The following is a 17,969-nucleotide window of genomic DNA, read 5'->3' on the forward strand; positions in this document are numbered from 1 at the left end:
AAAATCGTCTTTAATGAGGTGGTAGCCATTCCGTGGAAATAGAAGAGTTAATTCGGAATATTTAGAAGAAAGGGGTCAGATAAAATTTTAAAAATTCATTTCTTGGGCAATTTTTTGTTGTTGTTTTGTTTCTGTTATTATGATTGGGTCAGTCCACCTCAGTTCACCCAATGAGTTAAACCCTACTTTTGTCAAATTTTAATGAAACTTGGTAAATCATAACCAGAAAAGCCGAAATTTCAAATTTTAGTTTGATCGGACCAATGATTTCCAAGATACTGCAATTTAATTTTTTCATTTTTTGTATGGTCGCTGAATTTCAAATCCAATCCAGTATCAAAAATTTAAATATCCCTGAAAAGAGGAAATCATAAGGACTCCAAATCTGGCATACACTGAATGGATATTTGGCATGTCTTAAGATGAGGGTAAGTTAACTTCTAGGTAAATTTGTGTGAACAGAAAAATGAAAACCACTTCAGATTTGTATGATTTGATGTTGGAGTAGACATATAGGACTACAATTTTCTATTGGTGTCACTGAAATCCTTGTATCATTCATTCATTTGTTTTTCAATATAAAACCAAAAATAAGAAAACAAAAAATAACTATTTTCTTCATTTGTCTCCAAAACCAAAATGAAAAACGGATATCAATTCGTTTTTTCAGTTTTCAAGTTTGTGTTTCAATGAAGAATGGAAAAAAATGGATAACGGCCGTTTCCCGTTTACGTGACTTAAACTGCGATGCCAGAGTGAACCAGGACTAAACCAGGACTAAACCAGGACTAAACCAGGACTGAACCAGGACTGAACCAGGACGGACTGAACTAAACAGGACTGAACCAGGACTGAACCAGGACTGAACCAGGACTGGAAAGGGACTAAACCAGGACTGGACCGGGACTAAACCAGGACTGGACCGGGACTAAACCAGGACTGAACCAGGACTGAACCAGGACTGGACCAGGACTGGACCGGGACTAAACCAGGACTGGACCGGGACTGAACCAGGACTGGACCAGGACTGGACCGGGACTAAACCAGGACTGGACCGGGACTAAACCAGGACTGCACCGGGACTAAACCAGGACTAAACCAGGACTAAACCAGGACTGAACCAGGACTGGACCGGGACTAAACCAGTTCTGGGATCTGACTGGAACCAGACCAGGACTGAGACCAGGACTGAGACTGGGACAGGACCAGAACTGAAAACGGTTTAGTCCTGGTTCAGTCCAGCGTCGCAGTTTAAGTCACGTAAACGGGAAACGGCCTTTATCTGTTTTTTCCATTATTCATTTAAACACAAAATCGAAAACTGAAAAAAAAAAAAATCGTTATCTATTTTTTTTTTCATTTTAGTTTTGGAGACAAATAAAGAAGAAAATAGTTGTTTTTTTGTTTTCTTATTTTTGGTTTTAATTTGAAAAACGAATGAACGAATGATACACGGATTCACTGAGGTCGGGCGTGTCCCTTATTGTCAATTTCAAGGTCAAAATATGGGTCAAAACGTAATATATCTCAAAAGTACTCAAATGCATCCCTTGGTTTTTGATATCGGACCAGTAGTTGCTGAGTAAATGCAATTTGAAATTTGGTGACCACGCAAAAAACTGATCCGATCATGCTTAAATTTTTTATTTTGTTTTTCTTGGCTATGACTTACCTGTACACCAATTTTCTATGTAACTGGACAATGTAAGCATTCAAATTGCAATTTTTTTGGGTGAACTGAGGTGGAATGACCTGATTGCACTTCTGCCATATAGTAGGGACGTAACAAACCAAAATATTGTGATATCATATTGTCAAAGTTCTCACAATAATATCGTGGACCATCAAAAAGTCTCTTTGCTTAAATTAAGAGTTATGGTGCAGCAGTAGCTTAAAAAAACAGATGGAACTACATCGACCATGATCCTTTGCTCCATTTCGGCGCAGACTACAAGAAGAAATAACAGTTCTAAGCACTTTTAAATCTTAGTTCTTTGGATTAAATCTTGTCGAGGCATTTTAAGATGAAAAAGTATCATTCACAGTTTTGTTCGCCTCCACAAAATGTTACAATAAATGAGATATATATCATGAAAACATTGTACTGAGAGATTTGGATATTGTTACATTCCGAATCATGAGCCTCCCCATCGTATTGTGAGCTTTCCCACGATATCTCAATAAATATTGTACCGTGAGGTTCATACTAGGGATGGGCATGATTAGTCAATTAATCGATAATTGATCATTAAGAATTTCATCGATTGCGTTCATTTTAATCGACAAACTGAATGTAGGTTGCTATGCATAGTGTGACCAAACAGGGGTCTGTACATGTAGCTCTCTGCACTCAGAAGGAGCGAGACACAAACAGTCAGTCAGCCAACAACGTGCCGAAGAGCAAATGCGTATTTAACGATGACTTGTACAAGAAATTCCCCGTTTTCTGTTCCAGTCGGGACAAGTGGGAGGCCATGTGCACAAAGCAGCACATATGTTTCAGTGTCTAGTGGGAAAAAGCTCACCTGGACACCGAAAACATTAAAAAGTTTTGCCAGGTGAGAGTAGCGCAATGTCGATGACGAGGCCCCACCTCCCACCCCCTGTACGGTGTCCTGGTTTTGACAAACGCAAATATGGTCACTGTAACCTGTATTCCACTGAGTCATGCCGTAACAGCGCACAAGAGCTGTTTTTTTTTTCTTTGCTTAGTTTATGCAAATGAACCATGCGGTTTTAAGTTTTGTTTCTGTGAGAGTTGCGCAAAGCTGCATTAAACATGTTATAATGTCAAATGGATTGATGTGGCTCTAGAGTGGTTACGGTTTATATGTCGTTGAATTTATTTATGCAGATTAGTAGTGCAGATAGTAATAATAATGATGATCATTTTAATATAAAAACGTTAATGATTAATCAATAATCAATCGTTAATTCTCTCGACGATCGATTAAGAAAATTTTATCGAATGCCCATCCCTAGTTCATACCGTGACGATATCGTATCATGAGACTTGGATATCATGACCCTCCTACCAGAATGTAAAATGTTTACTTGCCCAAAATAAATAAATACGTAACATAACATTCTCGTATAACTGCGGAGGATTATAGAGTTCAAATAAAACAGTCATTTCAAAGTATGTACACAAACATATCGGTGTAGTATTTTAATTGTTTCAGACCTTCAAAAGCATTGTCTAAAAAGAGGAAATAACACCAGCGCAAAACAATAACATACAATCTGTGATCCCCTTACATCAATGTTTAACTTGGGGGAAGTTTTATACAAACGAGGAACTAAAATAGAACTAGCCTGACTACCTCCAAGAAGTATAATTTTAGTAATCACAAAGCTGAGAATAGGTAGTGCTCACTTACATTTCCTTGAGTAACTTTTTGAAGAAATAATAAGTACTTTTGTGACATCATACTTTTACTTCTACTTCACTTCAAATTATAAATCAGATGTTACATCCTGACAGTTAAATTACTTGTACTTTTCCCAAATATTGCTTTACTTTTACTTGAGCAAATTTTGGACCACTGCTTTGCAGAATATTATTTTGAAGTGCCGTTACTCTTACTTGAGTACAATTTTACCCACTTCTGTTCAGATTCCCATTGACAAAAGCAGTGCAGTCTCGACTTACCTGTGGCATGTTTTCAGCGCCCCACTCCATTTTGTAAGAATATCTGCTGTTCTTTTGCAAAGCTTAACTTAGCAGAGCATTCATTCACATGCTACTGAAGTCCAAGAATCATAAGTTGCCTTCTTGTATCGTCCAGACTTGCATTTTACACCAGTTTTCCTCATGCTCTGATTTGTGGCAGGTAGTTCTTGTGCACACTCCCTTTCCAGTCGCAAAGGGTTAGGTGAAGTTAGTCCAGCCACACCTACTCTGAGCTCTCTCTCTGTCTCTCTATCTCTCTCTGTCTGTGAAAAAAATGTCCCAAAACAATCCAAGTTGCTCGTCAAGTCTCTGCATGTCTTGTGTTCCATGTTTATCCACCAGAGGGCGCATTTGAGGGCATTCTTGAGCAGTGATATTGCAGTCTTGTCCTTGTTGTGAACCTACCAAAAAGAGGGAAAGAGAAATGACTTAGTATTGCCTAGTTATTTATAAATGAACTCTTACTTGAGTAAACTTTTGAAAGGAATTAAGTACAGTACTCTCACCTTTGGTTACTCTATATGCGCCTGTTATGAGAATTACTATATAGGCTAATTGTTCAATATATAAAAGTTGGGATAATATATTTTGGGACTCAGTATTTATCACGTGTACTTTTTCTTTGCAATAACTGGGAAATTTCTGATATTTTTATGTTATATAGTAAGATTTGAGCTGTAGAGGGTTGAATAAATAACTCCTATGGCTAATCAGTGGTTTATTCTGCTATTTATTTGTTTCAGCTCAGGCTTTTTAATGAGACTGTATATTTAAAAATACTGTTTTAATGTGATCATGTATCATGTATGTGTAATATATTTTTCTGTAACCTGCTTTCAAATGAATGAAGTAGGTCAACAGTACTCGTATTTTTGCCTTCTCTATCTACTTTGGGTACGTCACAAAAGTTGTGTATTGGTGAAAAGTGATGACACATTTGAATGAGTTTTTGGTACCTTCATTTTCATTTACTGGTAAGGTCACTAGAGACTGGTCATCTCCGTGTTATGTTACCTGGTTAAATAAAGGTCAAATCAAATCAAAACTTTGATTGATTGATTTGACTTTTTAAAATGGGGACTTCACAGGTAAAGAGCAGAAAAGGTCAGAAGGTCAAACCACCGTTTGGCTTCACTCCACGTTACCCAGGGTGCACCTGCACAGGTCTTCAGTAAGGAGCCAGGGACCACCAAATAATAGAAAAATAAACATTATTCAGGTAAAACTTGTGATTAACATTAGCAATAATAGCAATATGTAAGCTAAATAAATATCTAAGCTAATGATCACCAAAAAATCATTCTAAACATGAAGAATGACCTAAAATAGTCCACAAATCCTGTACTTCACTAAATATAAAATCCAAACAAAACAGGAATCGTTATCTCAATAATGATTATGATGAAAATTACAAAACTGAGTTTAGGCTCCAACAATATCTTAAAGGTTTACTCTGTAACTTTTCTGGTGTACAGTCAGCTGTGGAGCGAGATGTTATTGCTTTGGCAGGAATGTTGCACAGTGTGTCATAAATCTTATCTATCACCATGGAGACAAGCAGGGGACACCCTCATACCAAGTTACAGACCAGGTCTGTGGAGAGGTGCCCCCGCTCACAGTTTAAATGCATATCTTCCGGTGTCTTTTTAGAAATTAAACACCTATAAGTGAATACATGAAGGACTGATACGCTTAATGCCGTACTGTGGAACATTCAAGGCAAAGCAATAACATGTCAAGCTGGTGGCAGATCCTCCACCATTATCATCTTCCACTTTTACTTTATGTCAGTTTGATTAGATCAAAACATACAGGACCATTTGAACTCCGTACTAGAGCAATATTACCACCATATATTTAACAGAATGGTACTTCAGTCTGGACTGAAACGAGTACTTCTTACATGGAAAGTATTTAGCTACACTTCCTAACTCCCTCAGATTTGTTAAAATATATAAAATGTGTGTAATAGATCGTCATTTCCAATAGCTACACTTCAGTTTGTGTTACGGGGAAGTAGTTTAATTAAGTTCTGGAGTGTGTTTTGGTGAAACCTGGAATGCACACACAGGGGAAACACCCTCATGTTTTACTGCAGTACTGGACTGGGCTGTTTGTATTTATTTTCTCTTCCTCCTTTTAAAAGCAGGAAGAAATCCCCAGTGCAGTTCAAGAGAATACACGTAACATGAACTCCAGCTGTTTTAAAAACTAAGAACTAATGATGTCATTTTCTGTCATTTTCAGATGTTTGCATACGGACGACAAACGCAAGATCAGGCAACCAAACGTGAAACGGGCTTGAGACCTAATATTTTATAGTATGTATATAAAACAACACTGGATCATGTTTACTTCAAATTATATCAGGTCATTTTTATATGAAATATTCAATAAAAAATCTTCAACAACGTCAACAACTACTACTACTACGTATTACTGCAACAAATAAAATACTACATAATTTCTTGTAATTGTAACTGAATTATTTAGTAGCATTACAACTATTACAACAAAAATATTAACTACTTCTACTATTAAACTAGTTTTGCAGTTTTGCTCTGCCCATTCTGTATTTTTATTTACTTACTTATAAGCATGCTCTTATTAAAATTTTATCATAGCTTATATTTACTATTAAATGTTTTTAGCACATTTATTACAATTTCTGATTCTACTGCTACTACTGCTATATTTACTATTACAGCTACTACTACAACTACTACTGCTGCTGTTTCTACTGCTGCTACTACTAGTGCTGCTGCTGCTGCTACTACTACAACTACTACTACTATCTATGCATCTATCTATCTGAAAATGTATATAAGGTTATGCCAACATTGACTAAGTATTTACTCCTTCAAATTTTGAAAATTTGTGCTGAAACTTAGATTAAATTTAGTGATACTGATTCTACTACTACTACTATTACTACTACTTCTACCTCTTCAACTACTACTTTTACTTCTACAACTACTACAACTGCTACTACTACTACTGCTTTTACAACTACTACTACAACAACTACTACAACAACAACAACTACTACTACTACTACTACTACTACTACTACTACAACTACTACAACAACTACTACTACAACAACAACTCCCATTACTACTACTACAACTTCTACAACAACTACTACTACTACAACTACAACAACAACAACTACTAAAACAACAACTACTATTACTACTACTACAACTTCTACAACTACTACTACAACTACAACAACTACTACTACTACTAGTACCACTTCTACTTCCACAACTACTACCACTTCTGCAACTACTACAACTACTGCTACTACTACAACTACAACAACTACTACTACTACAACTACTACTACTACTACTTCTACTTCTACAACTACTACCACTACTACTACTACAACTACTGCTACTACTACTACTACTGCTATTTCTGCAACTACTACTACTACTTCTACTTCTACAACTACTACCACTACTACTACTACAACTACTGCTACTACTATAACTACTACTACTACTACTACTACAACTACTACTGCTACTACTACTACTACTGCTATTTCTGCAACTACTACTACTACTACTGCTACTTCTGCAACTACTACTACTCTTACTGCTGCTGCTACTACTACTACTACTACTACTACTATTACTACTACTACTACTACTCCTACTCCTATTCCTACTACTACTACTACTACTACTACTACCATTACTGCTACTACTACAACAACTGCTACTCCTACTACTACTACTACTACCATTACTGCTACTACTACAACAACTGCTACTACTACCAGTGTTGGGGAGTAACGGATTACATGTACCGCCGTTACGTAATCAGAGTACAAATTATGAGTAACTGTATTCCGTTACAGTTACCGTTTCAATGAGTGGTAATTGGATTACAGTTACTTTGCTGAAATAAGTGGATTACAAGGCGGTATTTTCCTGTTTTCACATTTTGTGCTACATCCCATTTATTTATTTTTTATTTCGGTAATTCCACTCATTGCCGGAAACCCAAACAGAACGCGCGCAATAAGAGCGACGTAAACGTCATGTTAAAGTTGGCGGTGTCAGTCACACAGTGGAAGCAGCAGTGCATTGGTAAAAACGCATTTGTGTCTTGGAAATTCTTCTCCCGATGTGAGATATATATAAAAAAATATATATATATAAAATCGCCTACAACTTAAATGTGAAACTGGAGCTACTGGCACTGGTGAAAACAACCTGCATAGACTCATAATATCTGCACTACTGTCCTATAATGACCTGCCACATGAGTGGACACACACACACAAACACACACCTTCATCATCGTCATCAACTTGAGAACCCGCGGACCACGTCTCCTTCCGTAGTTACAGCGCGGACACCGCCGTCTCGTGCGCCGCGTGTGGAACGTGTTTTCTCGCGTAAACCGCGCTTCCTCCTGTGCGCCTCTAAACCAGAACTAACACCAGGACTAAACCAGCACTAATCCAGGACTAAACCAGGACTAATCCAGGACTAAAGCAGGACTGAACCAGGTTTAAACTAGGACTAAACCACGTCTAAAATCAGGAGTAAACCAGGTCTAAAAATCAGGACTAAACCAGGTCTAAACAACATGACACCTAACAGTAGGTTGACATAATTTAAGGTGATCTCATATAAAAAATAACTTCTCTATCAATAATATTTTTTAATATGGTGAAGGAAAGACTGATCTTGTTACTGTTTTTTAACAGACAAAACCTCTTATGTTAAGATATCGTGGTCTTTGTTTCTCTACAGCAAACAGTTGCTTATTCATGGAGACTTGGGCTCAGACAATTTGAAGACAACAAACAAGAATTTTGAGGATGTGGTTGCTACATTCATGTTGTTTAAAAAAACATGACAATATCAAGTAATCCAAAGTAATCAGATTACGTTACTCACTTTAAGTGATTTAATGGATTATGTTACAAACTACATTTTGGGGTGTGTAATCTGTAATATGTAGGGGATTACATTTTAAAAGTAACCTTCCCAACACTGACTACTACTACTACTACTACTACTACTACCATTACTGCTACTACTACAACAACTGCTACTACTACTACTACTACTACCTATCTACCTATTTATCTACCTGTCTGTGTGTCTGTCTGTCTGTGTGTCTGTCTGTGTGTGTGTCTGTGTGTGTGTGTGTCTGTGTGTGTGTCTCTTTGTTATTACTGTCAGTCTCTCACTCGGTCACTGCCCTCTGTACTCTCCACAGACTGTATTCCCTCACCCCGTTTACAGGAAATGGTCATTTTTTTTTAAGTCACGTGGGAAAGTACCAGTATTTCAAGCACAACAACTGCGCTCAAAGCCCAGCCCACTGCGCGCGGCTGGAGGATCTGAAACTATAAAGGAAAGATCGTTTGGCATTAAGCACGGATAAACCTCTCTACGCCTCACTTGTCAACATGTTTCTGTACAGCGCTAGCGTTTTTCTGATATGGAATCTGGTGGTGGTAAGTGAATGCAATGTTCGTTTTTAAGTGCGCATGCTTGTGTTTTGTATTGGGGGCAAAGCAGAAGTCAGTAACATTTGGTAACATTTTGTAATTATAGTTCTGTTTTTACGCGTAAGATGAGGTTATTTGACGATTTGGCTTGCTTTAGCTTCCTTTCGCTTACCTTATTTTGCTGTTTGGTCAAAATTGTCCAGTCAAACCGCCTACAATGACTCGGTGGTCGTCTGTGTAGTTTCACTTTCGTTTTGAGTAGAGAGCCATTGTAACGCCTGAAAGAGGGGGAACAACATAATTTGTATCGCTTGAAAATGTTGTAAGTTCTGTTTTTGTTGGTTTACCAACCGTGAATCCTGGGTACTTTCCGTCACTCTCTCTTCACGTTTACACTGGGGAAGACTGGATAAAGGACGTACTTCACCATGTCAGTTATAATCAACTACGTAATTTTGTTTTCGATCTTTTTTTTTCTTTTAAAGGTGTACCACGTAACGTTTACCGTGCATAGTCTGCCACTTGCTTGTCTCCATGGAGATTCATTGCTAAAATAGCTTAAATATCTTGAAAAACGTGCAATTTTACTTCAAGCGGGTCCACCTCACCACAGATCTGAGCTGTAACTTGGCCTGATGGTGTCACCCACTTGTCATCATATAGAGATCGATAAGTCTTATGTCATAATGTGGAAAACTGTGGCTGAAAAAGTAACATCTGCATGGAGACGACCAAGTGGCATGTCCTCCAGAAATGTTACAGTGTGCAGCTTTAAAACAAACAGGAGTGTGTAATGTATGAAGAAGATATTAAAGGAGACGTATGGTGCTTGTGTCTGATATATAGTTATAATCTATGACATCTGTGAATCATTATGTTATCATTTGGACATTTTAAATCTCAATATTCTTCAAAAACAACTTCATAAAAGAAAAAAGTCCTGACTTCTGTGCTAGAAAACTGAGGTGCCCAATGGGAGCTGATGTCATTGTAAACATCATCACAACAAAGAGCCTTGAAGTTGTCAGCCCCTTCTATGGATATCAGAGGTGGGGACTTGTGAGTCGTGACTTGGACTTGAGTCAGACTTGAGTCACTATTTTTTACTTGACCAAAAATGGACTAAGACTTGGGACTCGACTTGGACTTGAAAGTCAATTACTTGGGACTTGACTCGGACTTGAGGCCTGTGACTTGAGAAGATTCGATGCTTCTCCTAAAAAAATGTATGTTTTTAGAAAATACTTTTGTCTTTACAGTTGGTACGTGCGGTGGTTAATTTTAAAGGAACAAAGTGGAACATGACCCTCCCACTTCTCTGTTTGTTACTTTGGATGTAACTGAAGTACTGTGATGTGTTATCCTCAAATGTACTACAGTAATATACAGTACAACACAGTAAAATACAGTAAAACAAAGGGAACTACGTAGAACATGATCCTTCCATTTCAGTGCAGATACATGACAAAATAACTGTTATTTAGCACTTTTAAATCTGAATTCTGTCTGTTCTGACCATGATTCAAACTGATTCAAGACAAATTTGCATTTCTACACCTCTTATAAATACTCATATATAAATATACCATGACGTTTTACGTACAATTAAGTTTACAATTCATATAAATTGCAAAAATCTATGTTATATTTGGTACTTTGGTTTAAATGACTCGAAGCTCAAAGCTTGGACTTGACTTGGACTTATGGGCCAGTGACTCAAGACTCGACTTGGACTTGCCTGTATTTGACCTGGGACTTGACTCGGACTTGAGGTCAAAGACTTGAGACTTACTTGAGACTTACAAAACAATGACTTGGTCCCTCCTCTGATGGATAGATGCAGATCACGCTAGTTGTTTTTTTTCCCATATGTACCAAAATACGACACTGCCAAATCCTACGTGTATTATTGTGAAATGACTGTACATTTCTCACATACGTCAAACAATAAGGAACTTAAACTACTCATTGCAGTACTGGCATCATTGTAGCTTGAAGAGAAATGGACACGAGAGAAGCAAATATTGGCACTGGCTAAAATAATAGATTAAGCAAATAACTGCATAAATAGTTAGTTTCAGCTGTAAGCATTGATGACACAACTAAGTACGTTAGGGCTGTCAAAAGTATTGAAAATCAGATACTAATCAATACTAACACAAGTATCTAAAGTAGATACTCTTAGGAGCAGATATCGATTCTAAAAAGTCTTATTCACAGGACAGAAATTAAGTTTTCCTGAATAGTTTTAGAATGATCTTGAGCTTGGTCAGAACAAGTATAAGAGTATATACAGTATGTTTTTGAGGATGTAACTACATTCTAACGTGGCTTAAAGCTCACAAGAGTTAATTTTGCATAATATAAGACCTTTAAACTTTGAATTTACAATCTGAACCTGTTTCTTCTTCCAGGTGCTGACGGCTGCAGAGCCTGTTTGCGACCCAGAAACACAGTACCTGCTAAATGGAGAGTGCTGTCAAAAGTGTAAACCAGGTATTTTGAACTACTCTGCCTTCAAATATTTAAGACACACTATGGAACTTTTCTGGTAGAGGGTTTTTGAGATGTTCTTGTCTGTCAAGATAATTACTATATCGACTTATCTGGAACAATATTTTTGGGGGGCCAGTATTTATCGTGTGTACTTTGCACTAGTGGGAAATATTTATAATATTTATAACTTCTATGACTCATTACTACATACTACTTCATTCTGCAATATTGTAGATTTAGAACAGTTTTTGTGGTTCAAATCTACTGAAGCATATATATTTTCACTTATCGTTTTTATATATGGCATTAAACCTGTTTTCTTCCTCCTGGTTTGTAAAGGTGCACTATGTAACTTTTTGGTTGGGGTCCGTCACCTGCTTGTTTCTATAGAGATGTCATTGCTCTGCCTAGAATGTTCCACAGTATGACATTAAACAGCTCTAACTTACATTTATTCAATTAGAGGTGGTTTTATAGCTCAAAAATACCTTGATCTGCCAAAGACCTGACCTGTAATTGACCTGATTTGGTTTCTGATGATAGAAAAGTTCAGACCTTCATCAGAAAAATTACACAATGCACCTTTAATAGTCAATATATAGAAATCTACCCCCATTTGTTTCCCTTACTGCTCATTTTCGAGTCTCTTATCCTATTACGGACATAAGGAGACACGCCTGAGCAGCCACTCTCTCTTACATCCTGTTCAAAAAGAGTCATCATTTGCATCATATCTCTGAAATGTGGATGTACACTGTACTTTAAGGCCACGTTTAATTGATGGTATGATTCTTTAGCTGTTCAGTCAAATAATTTGGTTAATGACGACTCAGTCCAAAATGTCTATTAGTCAACTAATTCTGTGAGAAAGAAGAGGGTAGGGAGTGGATCATCTGAAGATTTACGACTGAATCCTGTACACGTTCCCCTGTACTTTTCTGTATAAATAATTGTTGTCACATGAAGTCAGATCAGATCAGATGGTCAGCTCATGTTGGAAAGCTTTTGCCACACCCCCATGTTTGACAGCCCTAGTGTAATACCTTGTTCTTTTGACTGAATTTTGTCTATTTTCATTTATAATAATAATCATTTGGATTCGTATAGCACCTTTGAAGACACTCAAAGCCCTTTACAGTGTGTTATTCATTCACTGGTGGTAAAGTTGCCACAACAGAAGCAAGGCTGCCAATCTCCCATCTGCCCCTCCACCTCCATCAACACACACACCACATTCAGACTAGGCATGGTGACTGAAGTGTCTTGTCTAAATACTAGGGGTGTAATGGTACACAAAAATCATGGTTCAGTACTTACCTCGGTTTTGAGGTCACGGTTCAGTTCATTTTTGTTACAGTATTGAAACAAAATGGAAAATCATTTGCTTGATGTTTATTTGTGTTTTTATTAAACCAACAATTTGTTTTAATATTAAACAAATTGAAAATAAATTTATCATATAAATGCAAAGTGCTGCTTGGTAATACTAATTAAGTTAAATTAAATATTCTCAAATAAGCAACAAATGTATGAAATATTATATAAAATAAATTCCTTGTAAACAGTAAACAAAACTTTTCAAAAAGTAAAGCGCAGCACTAACAGTTCCAGCATGAAGTTTTACTCAGTCTTCATATTTTTAGGCCAGAAAATCCAACTTGTCCATATTGTCTGCAGTAAGTGCAGATCTGCTGCATTTACAATGTCTCCCATTTATTCATGTGCCCAAAAAGCTTTACCTTTAAAATTCTTGCATCATTCAGAACAAAATCAGTTTGTTTAGACAGAAATAGACTATGCATTTCTCTGATTGGTTAATCCAACTGTCAATCATGCCTCAAACTGGATATTTGCCCCACACGTCTTTGTCAAAATAGGATTGTCAAAGTGTGTTTTTTTGACTGGCCAGGCATGTAAGAGTGGACATTATTTAAAGATTTGATTTATTTTTTAATGTAATATTTCAAATGTCCTTTCTGTAATTTGTGTATATTTTGTATATTTCATTGTAGATTCTTCTTCATTTCTTTTCCTGTAATTCTTTTGCAGGGACCAGCATGACATCGGTAGTGTGTAGAAGTCCTGAGTGCACTGAGTGTGAAGAAAATGAATATACAGATGAGTACAACACCAAGAAGACATGTGAACTGCAGCCATATTGTGACCCCAGTAAGGACGATGTCAATAGAAATACACGAGATGTGCTCATTTAAAGTGCATATGCAGGTCTGCATGACTCTCTAGTTCTAGGTTTGGTGAGACTGTATCTGTGGTAAATATTTAAAATTAGATAAGTTGTAGCTTCAGAAGAAAACTACAAAAATACAGGAAGTTGTTTCTAAAAGTCTAAAATGAAACCTGTATGTAAGTCAACAAATGTCATTGAAAAGGACAAACAATAAAATATCCTAAAATATAAAAAAAATAAAATATGTCCTAAATGGCTAACCCTGTAGTTGAGAGCTGTACAAACCTGTTCATATTTCAGTGTTTTTGTCAATTCTTCTGGATGTGTTTAAATTGTGAACTTTGAGCAGAATATTATTAAATATAATCACATTTAATCACAATCGCCTCAGCAGAGGCACATATAATGAGTATCTCTTGTGTCTTTTGTATGATTTCAGATCTGGAATTTTGATTTACCTAAGAGCACCAGTAAAACACAGAAACACGAGTGTTTGTGCAGAGAAGGCTTCCACTGCTCCAGCGAGTCCTGCATCAATTGTGTCCCCCACACAGAGTGTGATCCAGGCTTCGGAGCAAAGATTATAGGTACAGCGCACTGAACATGTATTTATTTATTTCATTATTGATTTCAGTTCAGTTCACAGTTTTGATCTCAAGGTTTTATTTGTTTTAATTTCATATTTTTGGAAAAGTTTGAGTATCACTTATCCTTTCTTGTCCTATCCAAATGTAAACACATGGAAAAATAATCTCACAACATCATTTTCCCCATATGCCCAATCTTGTGACAGTTTTATCTTGCGAATATTGTCCCCTCTCCAGTACAGCAGGCCAAACCCTGTCCCTGCCAGACCAACATTTAAATCATCTAAAATCTACTTTTCATCATGTTGTTATGTTTTACTCTCATAATAAGCTTAATCAGAGTTTTATTTTGATCAATATAGAGACATTTTATTTGGATAATTACTTCCATTTCCAGCAGTTAACCAACAGATGCATAATTTGTTGTCATAATCATAATTGATTTTTCTTACCCAGCAAGCAGAGGATTTTCAATATTGAAACAAAATACTAGGATCATGTAGAGAGGGTTAATACAACATTTTATTGATATTTTTTAATTTTTGATCTGTTGATATTTTTAGGAGGACAGACTCAGGACACCCAGTGTGAAAAATGTCCTAATGGAACTTTCTCTATTGAAACGTCCTGGAAGGAAACCTGTAAGAAAATGACTGTGTAAGTACATTCCCAAAACATATTTAACAGTGACAAAAATAAACATTATAGGCATTAACACTTTAATACTATACAATATTTTTACCTCATATTTTTACCTCTATTTGAAAGTTTATCATTTACAATCTAAATATGTTCTGTTGGCAGTCACTAGTGCGTAGAATAATAACAATAGTATGTTTTTATATTTTGAAGAAGTTTAACATTTTACTTCCTGTTTGGGCACGAGCAGCAGATGAAACTTGTGTGATTTGCACAATAGTTTTGATTAGGCTTAGAAAGATAATAGATCGATTTTGTCTTAACTTGTTTTCCCCATAAATTGCCACTAAATGATGTAAAACTATAGTAAATATTGACCACAGGCACTATCCCACCAAACCAAGAACTAATAATAAGAAAAACATGAAACCCAGTCATATGCACTTATGTCACTTGTGTCTTTTCTCTAGATGTGCAGCTGGATATGAACCACAAGGGGGAAGCAGTGAGTCTGATTGTGTTTGTGGTGAGTTACTGTTTGTGTTACTTAGACTTAGACAAACTTTATTGATCCACAAGGGAAATTACTTGGACACGTCACAATATATTATAATAACAAATACAAAACATAATGATAATAATATATTTTAAATAAGTAGCAAAAAATATCAAGAGATGAAGGCATAATTATATATATAAAAAAAAAACTTTAAAACCAGTAATAGAGAAAATGACAGTTCCCCCTATTGTCAAATCTTATGAGAGCTTACAAGCAGCTGGACCAGACCTTCATGGTTTTGTAGTAATAGGCAAAAAAAGTGATGAATTAGAGCTGGGGTGTCAAACTGAAATTCACAGAGGCCAAAATTAAAAACTACGGCTAAGCCATGGGCAAAACTAAATAAAAAAATACATTGAAAAATTTCAACAACATCTGCATGTTTTCTCTTCTTCCAAGATATGTAATGTTAAAACTGTTCTTATTAAAATAAATGCTTGATAATCGTTTTGCGTAAACATTTAATTAACATAAGGCCCGGGGGCCAGATCCAGCCCTCCAAGTCCTTTAATCTGGCCCTCGGTTGATTTTCTACAAAAATATTTTAATTATATTTTCTATTAAAATATTGGTAATTTTCTGCGGTGCTTAGCACAGCAGCGTCTCCAGCGTCTCTGTGCGTGGCCCCTCCCACCAGAGCAGCACAAATGAAGACTTGTCTCTTTCCAAACGCTCTTAAAGGACGATCGTTTTGACTGTTGACCGTGACACCCTCATCAACAAAATGTCAAAAGTGAGAAAAGTGGACCCGAAGTGCAGGATTTTCCAAGAAAAATTGATTTATTCCTATTTGCATACAAGTTCATGTTAAAACATTGTGTTGAAATTGCGTTTTTCTTAAAATTTCAGGTTCTTAATAATAATATAATAGTTTGTAAAAGAAAGAGTTCATCAATTTAGAAAGATTTCTGTAATAGATTTGTGTTTCTCTGCACAAATATTTGAACTTATTGTTATTTTTGGGATTTATATGACATGAGTTTTCTGATCTGGCCCCTTTGGGATCAAAGTAGGTTGGATACGGCCCCCGGACCAAAATGAGTTTGACACCCCTGATCCAGAACAAGCATCATATGAAATAATAACAAAATCTGAAATAAATAATGTATCTATAGCCTATATGTAGCCGGTGGGTCAGCTCTAATACATATTTGATATGATCTCACGGACCAAATATAATTATGTCACAGGCCAAATTTGGCCCCTGGGCCTGAGTTTGACATGTCTGAATTAGAGCATTGTTATCGTAGAAAGTCCTTATTCATGCTTTACTGATTGTACAGATTTTAGCTATAATTTTTTTTTCCAATGGATGTAATTGGACAGAAATTATCACCTTATTAAGATTGTATAAATACTAATAGACCAGTGTTTTTGTTTTAGTCTGATATCAAATAATATTATGTCAAGTATTATGATGTTGGTTCAATACGATAACAATATGTTTTATATTAAAATGCATTGAAACTGCAATATAAAGAATTTTACCCTGGCATATAGAGGCTGGCATTATTTTCACTTGACCTCACACTGAACTAATCTAAAAAAAACATGCATCCATTTTCAGATAAAATAAAATATTTTTAAAATTAAATGTTAATTAGTAATTAGTAGTAAGTAGTAGTAGTTTTCAATGCCTTTTAATGCCAGTATGTATATATTGATCTATTGATATATTTACCAACTAACAGCTGAAACTCTAATTACCACACCACTTAGTCAAGTCACTTAGCCACTTAGTCAGGTCATTAATATGTAAAGAGGCACTGTAAATAAAATAACAGTTATTCAAATCGAAACTGAAACTTCAAGTGAAACTTAGGTGGTTTTGTGGTCTGGGGCGTTACACTACTGTTGTACTATTCGTACTAAGTGGTGTCACATTCTTCAGTGACTAAACAATGTATTCAACTGATTCCAGATGTAATTCCTTTTAGGCTTCTGTTTCTGATCTGATCTTAAGTAGAGCTGGTATTGACTTGATTCTGTCTGAATTTAGACCTGCTTCAGTCCTGGTTTAGTCCTGGTTTACTCCTGTTTAGTCCAGGATTAATCCTTGTTTAGACCTGGTTAAGCACAGTTTTAGTCCTTTTTTTTGGTCTGGTTTGGTCTTGTTTGGACCTGGTTTAGTTCTGGTTTAGCCCTGGGTTAAAACTGTTATGTATTTTTGACCTGGGTTTGTCATTATTATAGACCTAGTATGGACCCGGGATAGCCCTGGATTAGTCCTGTTATAGGTCTGTAGACATATAGACCCGGTTTTAGACCTGGTTTAGATCTGTTATAGACTTGGTTTAGACCTGGTTTAGACCTAGTTTAGACCTGTTATAAACCTGGTTTAG

The 17,969-nt window shown here is 36.2% G+C and overlaps 2 protein-coding genes across 2 annotated transcripts in view; one reads left to right on the plus strand and one right to left on the minus strand.

Moving 5' to 3' along the window:
* The window catches only part of LOC110154621 (uncharacterized), a 125,761-nt gene extending 116,174 nt beyond the window's left edge, over positions 1–9,587 (minus strand). Inside the window, exons 1-2 of the mRNA XM_020918629.2 lie at positions 9,510–9,587; positions 9,331–9,436 (exon numbers count right to left, since the gene is read on the minus strand). The gene's annotated coding sequence lies outside the window, so the exon portion shown is untranslated. The remainder of the gene's footprint in view (positions 1–9,330; positions 9,437–9,509) is intronic.
* On the plus strand, positions 9,005–14,009 carry cd40 (CD40 molecule, TNF receptor superfamily member 5). The gene is made up of 3 exons (XM_055165560.1): positions 9,005–9,164; positions 11,573–11,654; positions 13,704–14,009. Exons 1-3 carry the CDS (start codon positions 9,117–9,119, stop codon positions 13,865–13,867), a joined length of 294 nt encoding a protein of 97 aa, XP_055021535.1. The 5' UTR covers positions 9,005–9,116; the 3' UTR covers positions 13,868–14,009.
* The last annotated feature ends 3,960 nt before the right edge of the window (positions 14,010–17,969 follow it).

Source organism: Boleophthalmus pectinirostris, unplaced genomic scaffold (genome assembly GCF_026225935.1).
Source record: "Boleophthalmus pectinirostris isolate CB_2022bp ecotype Guang Dong unplaced genomic scaffold, ASM2622593v1 HiC_scaffold_8, whole genome shotgun sequence".
NCBI lineage: Eukaryota > Metazoa > Chordata > Actinopteri > Gobiiformes > Gobiidae > Boleophthalmus > Boleophthalmus pectinirostris.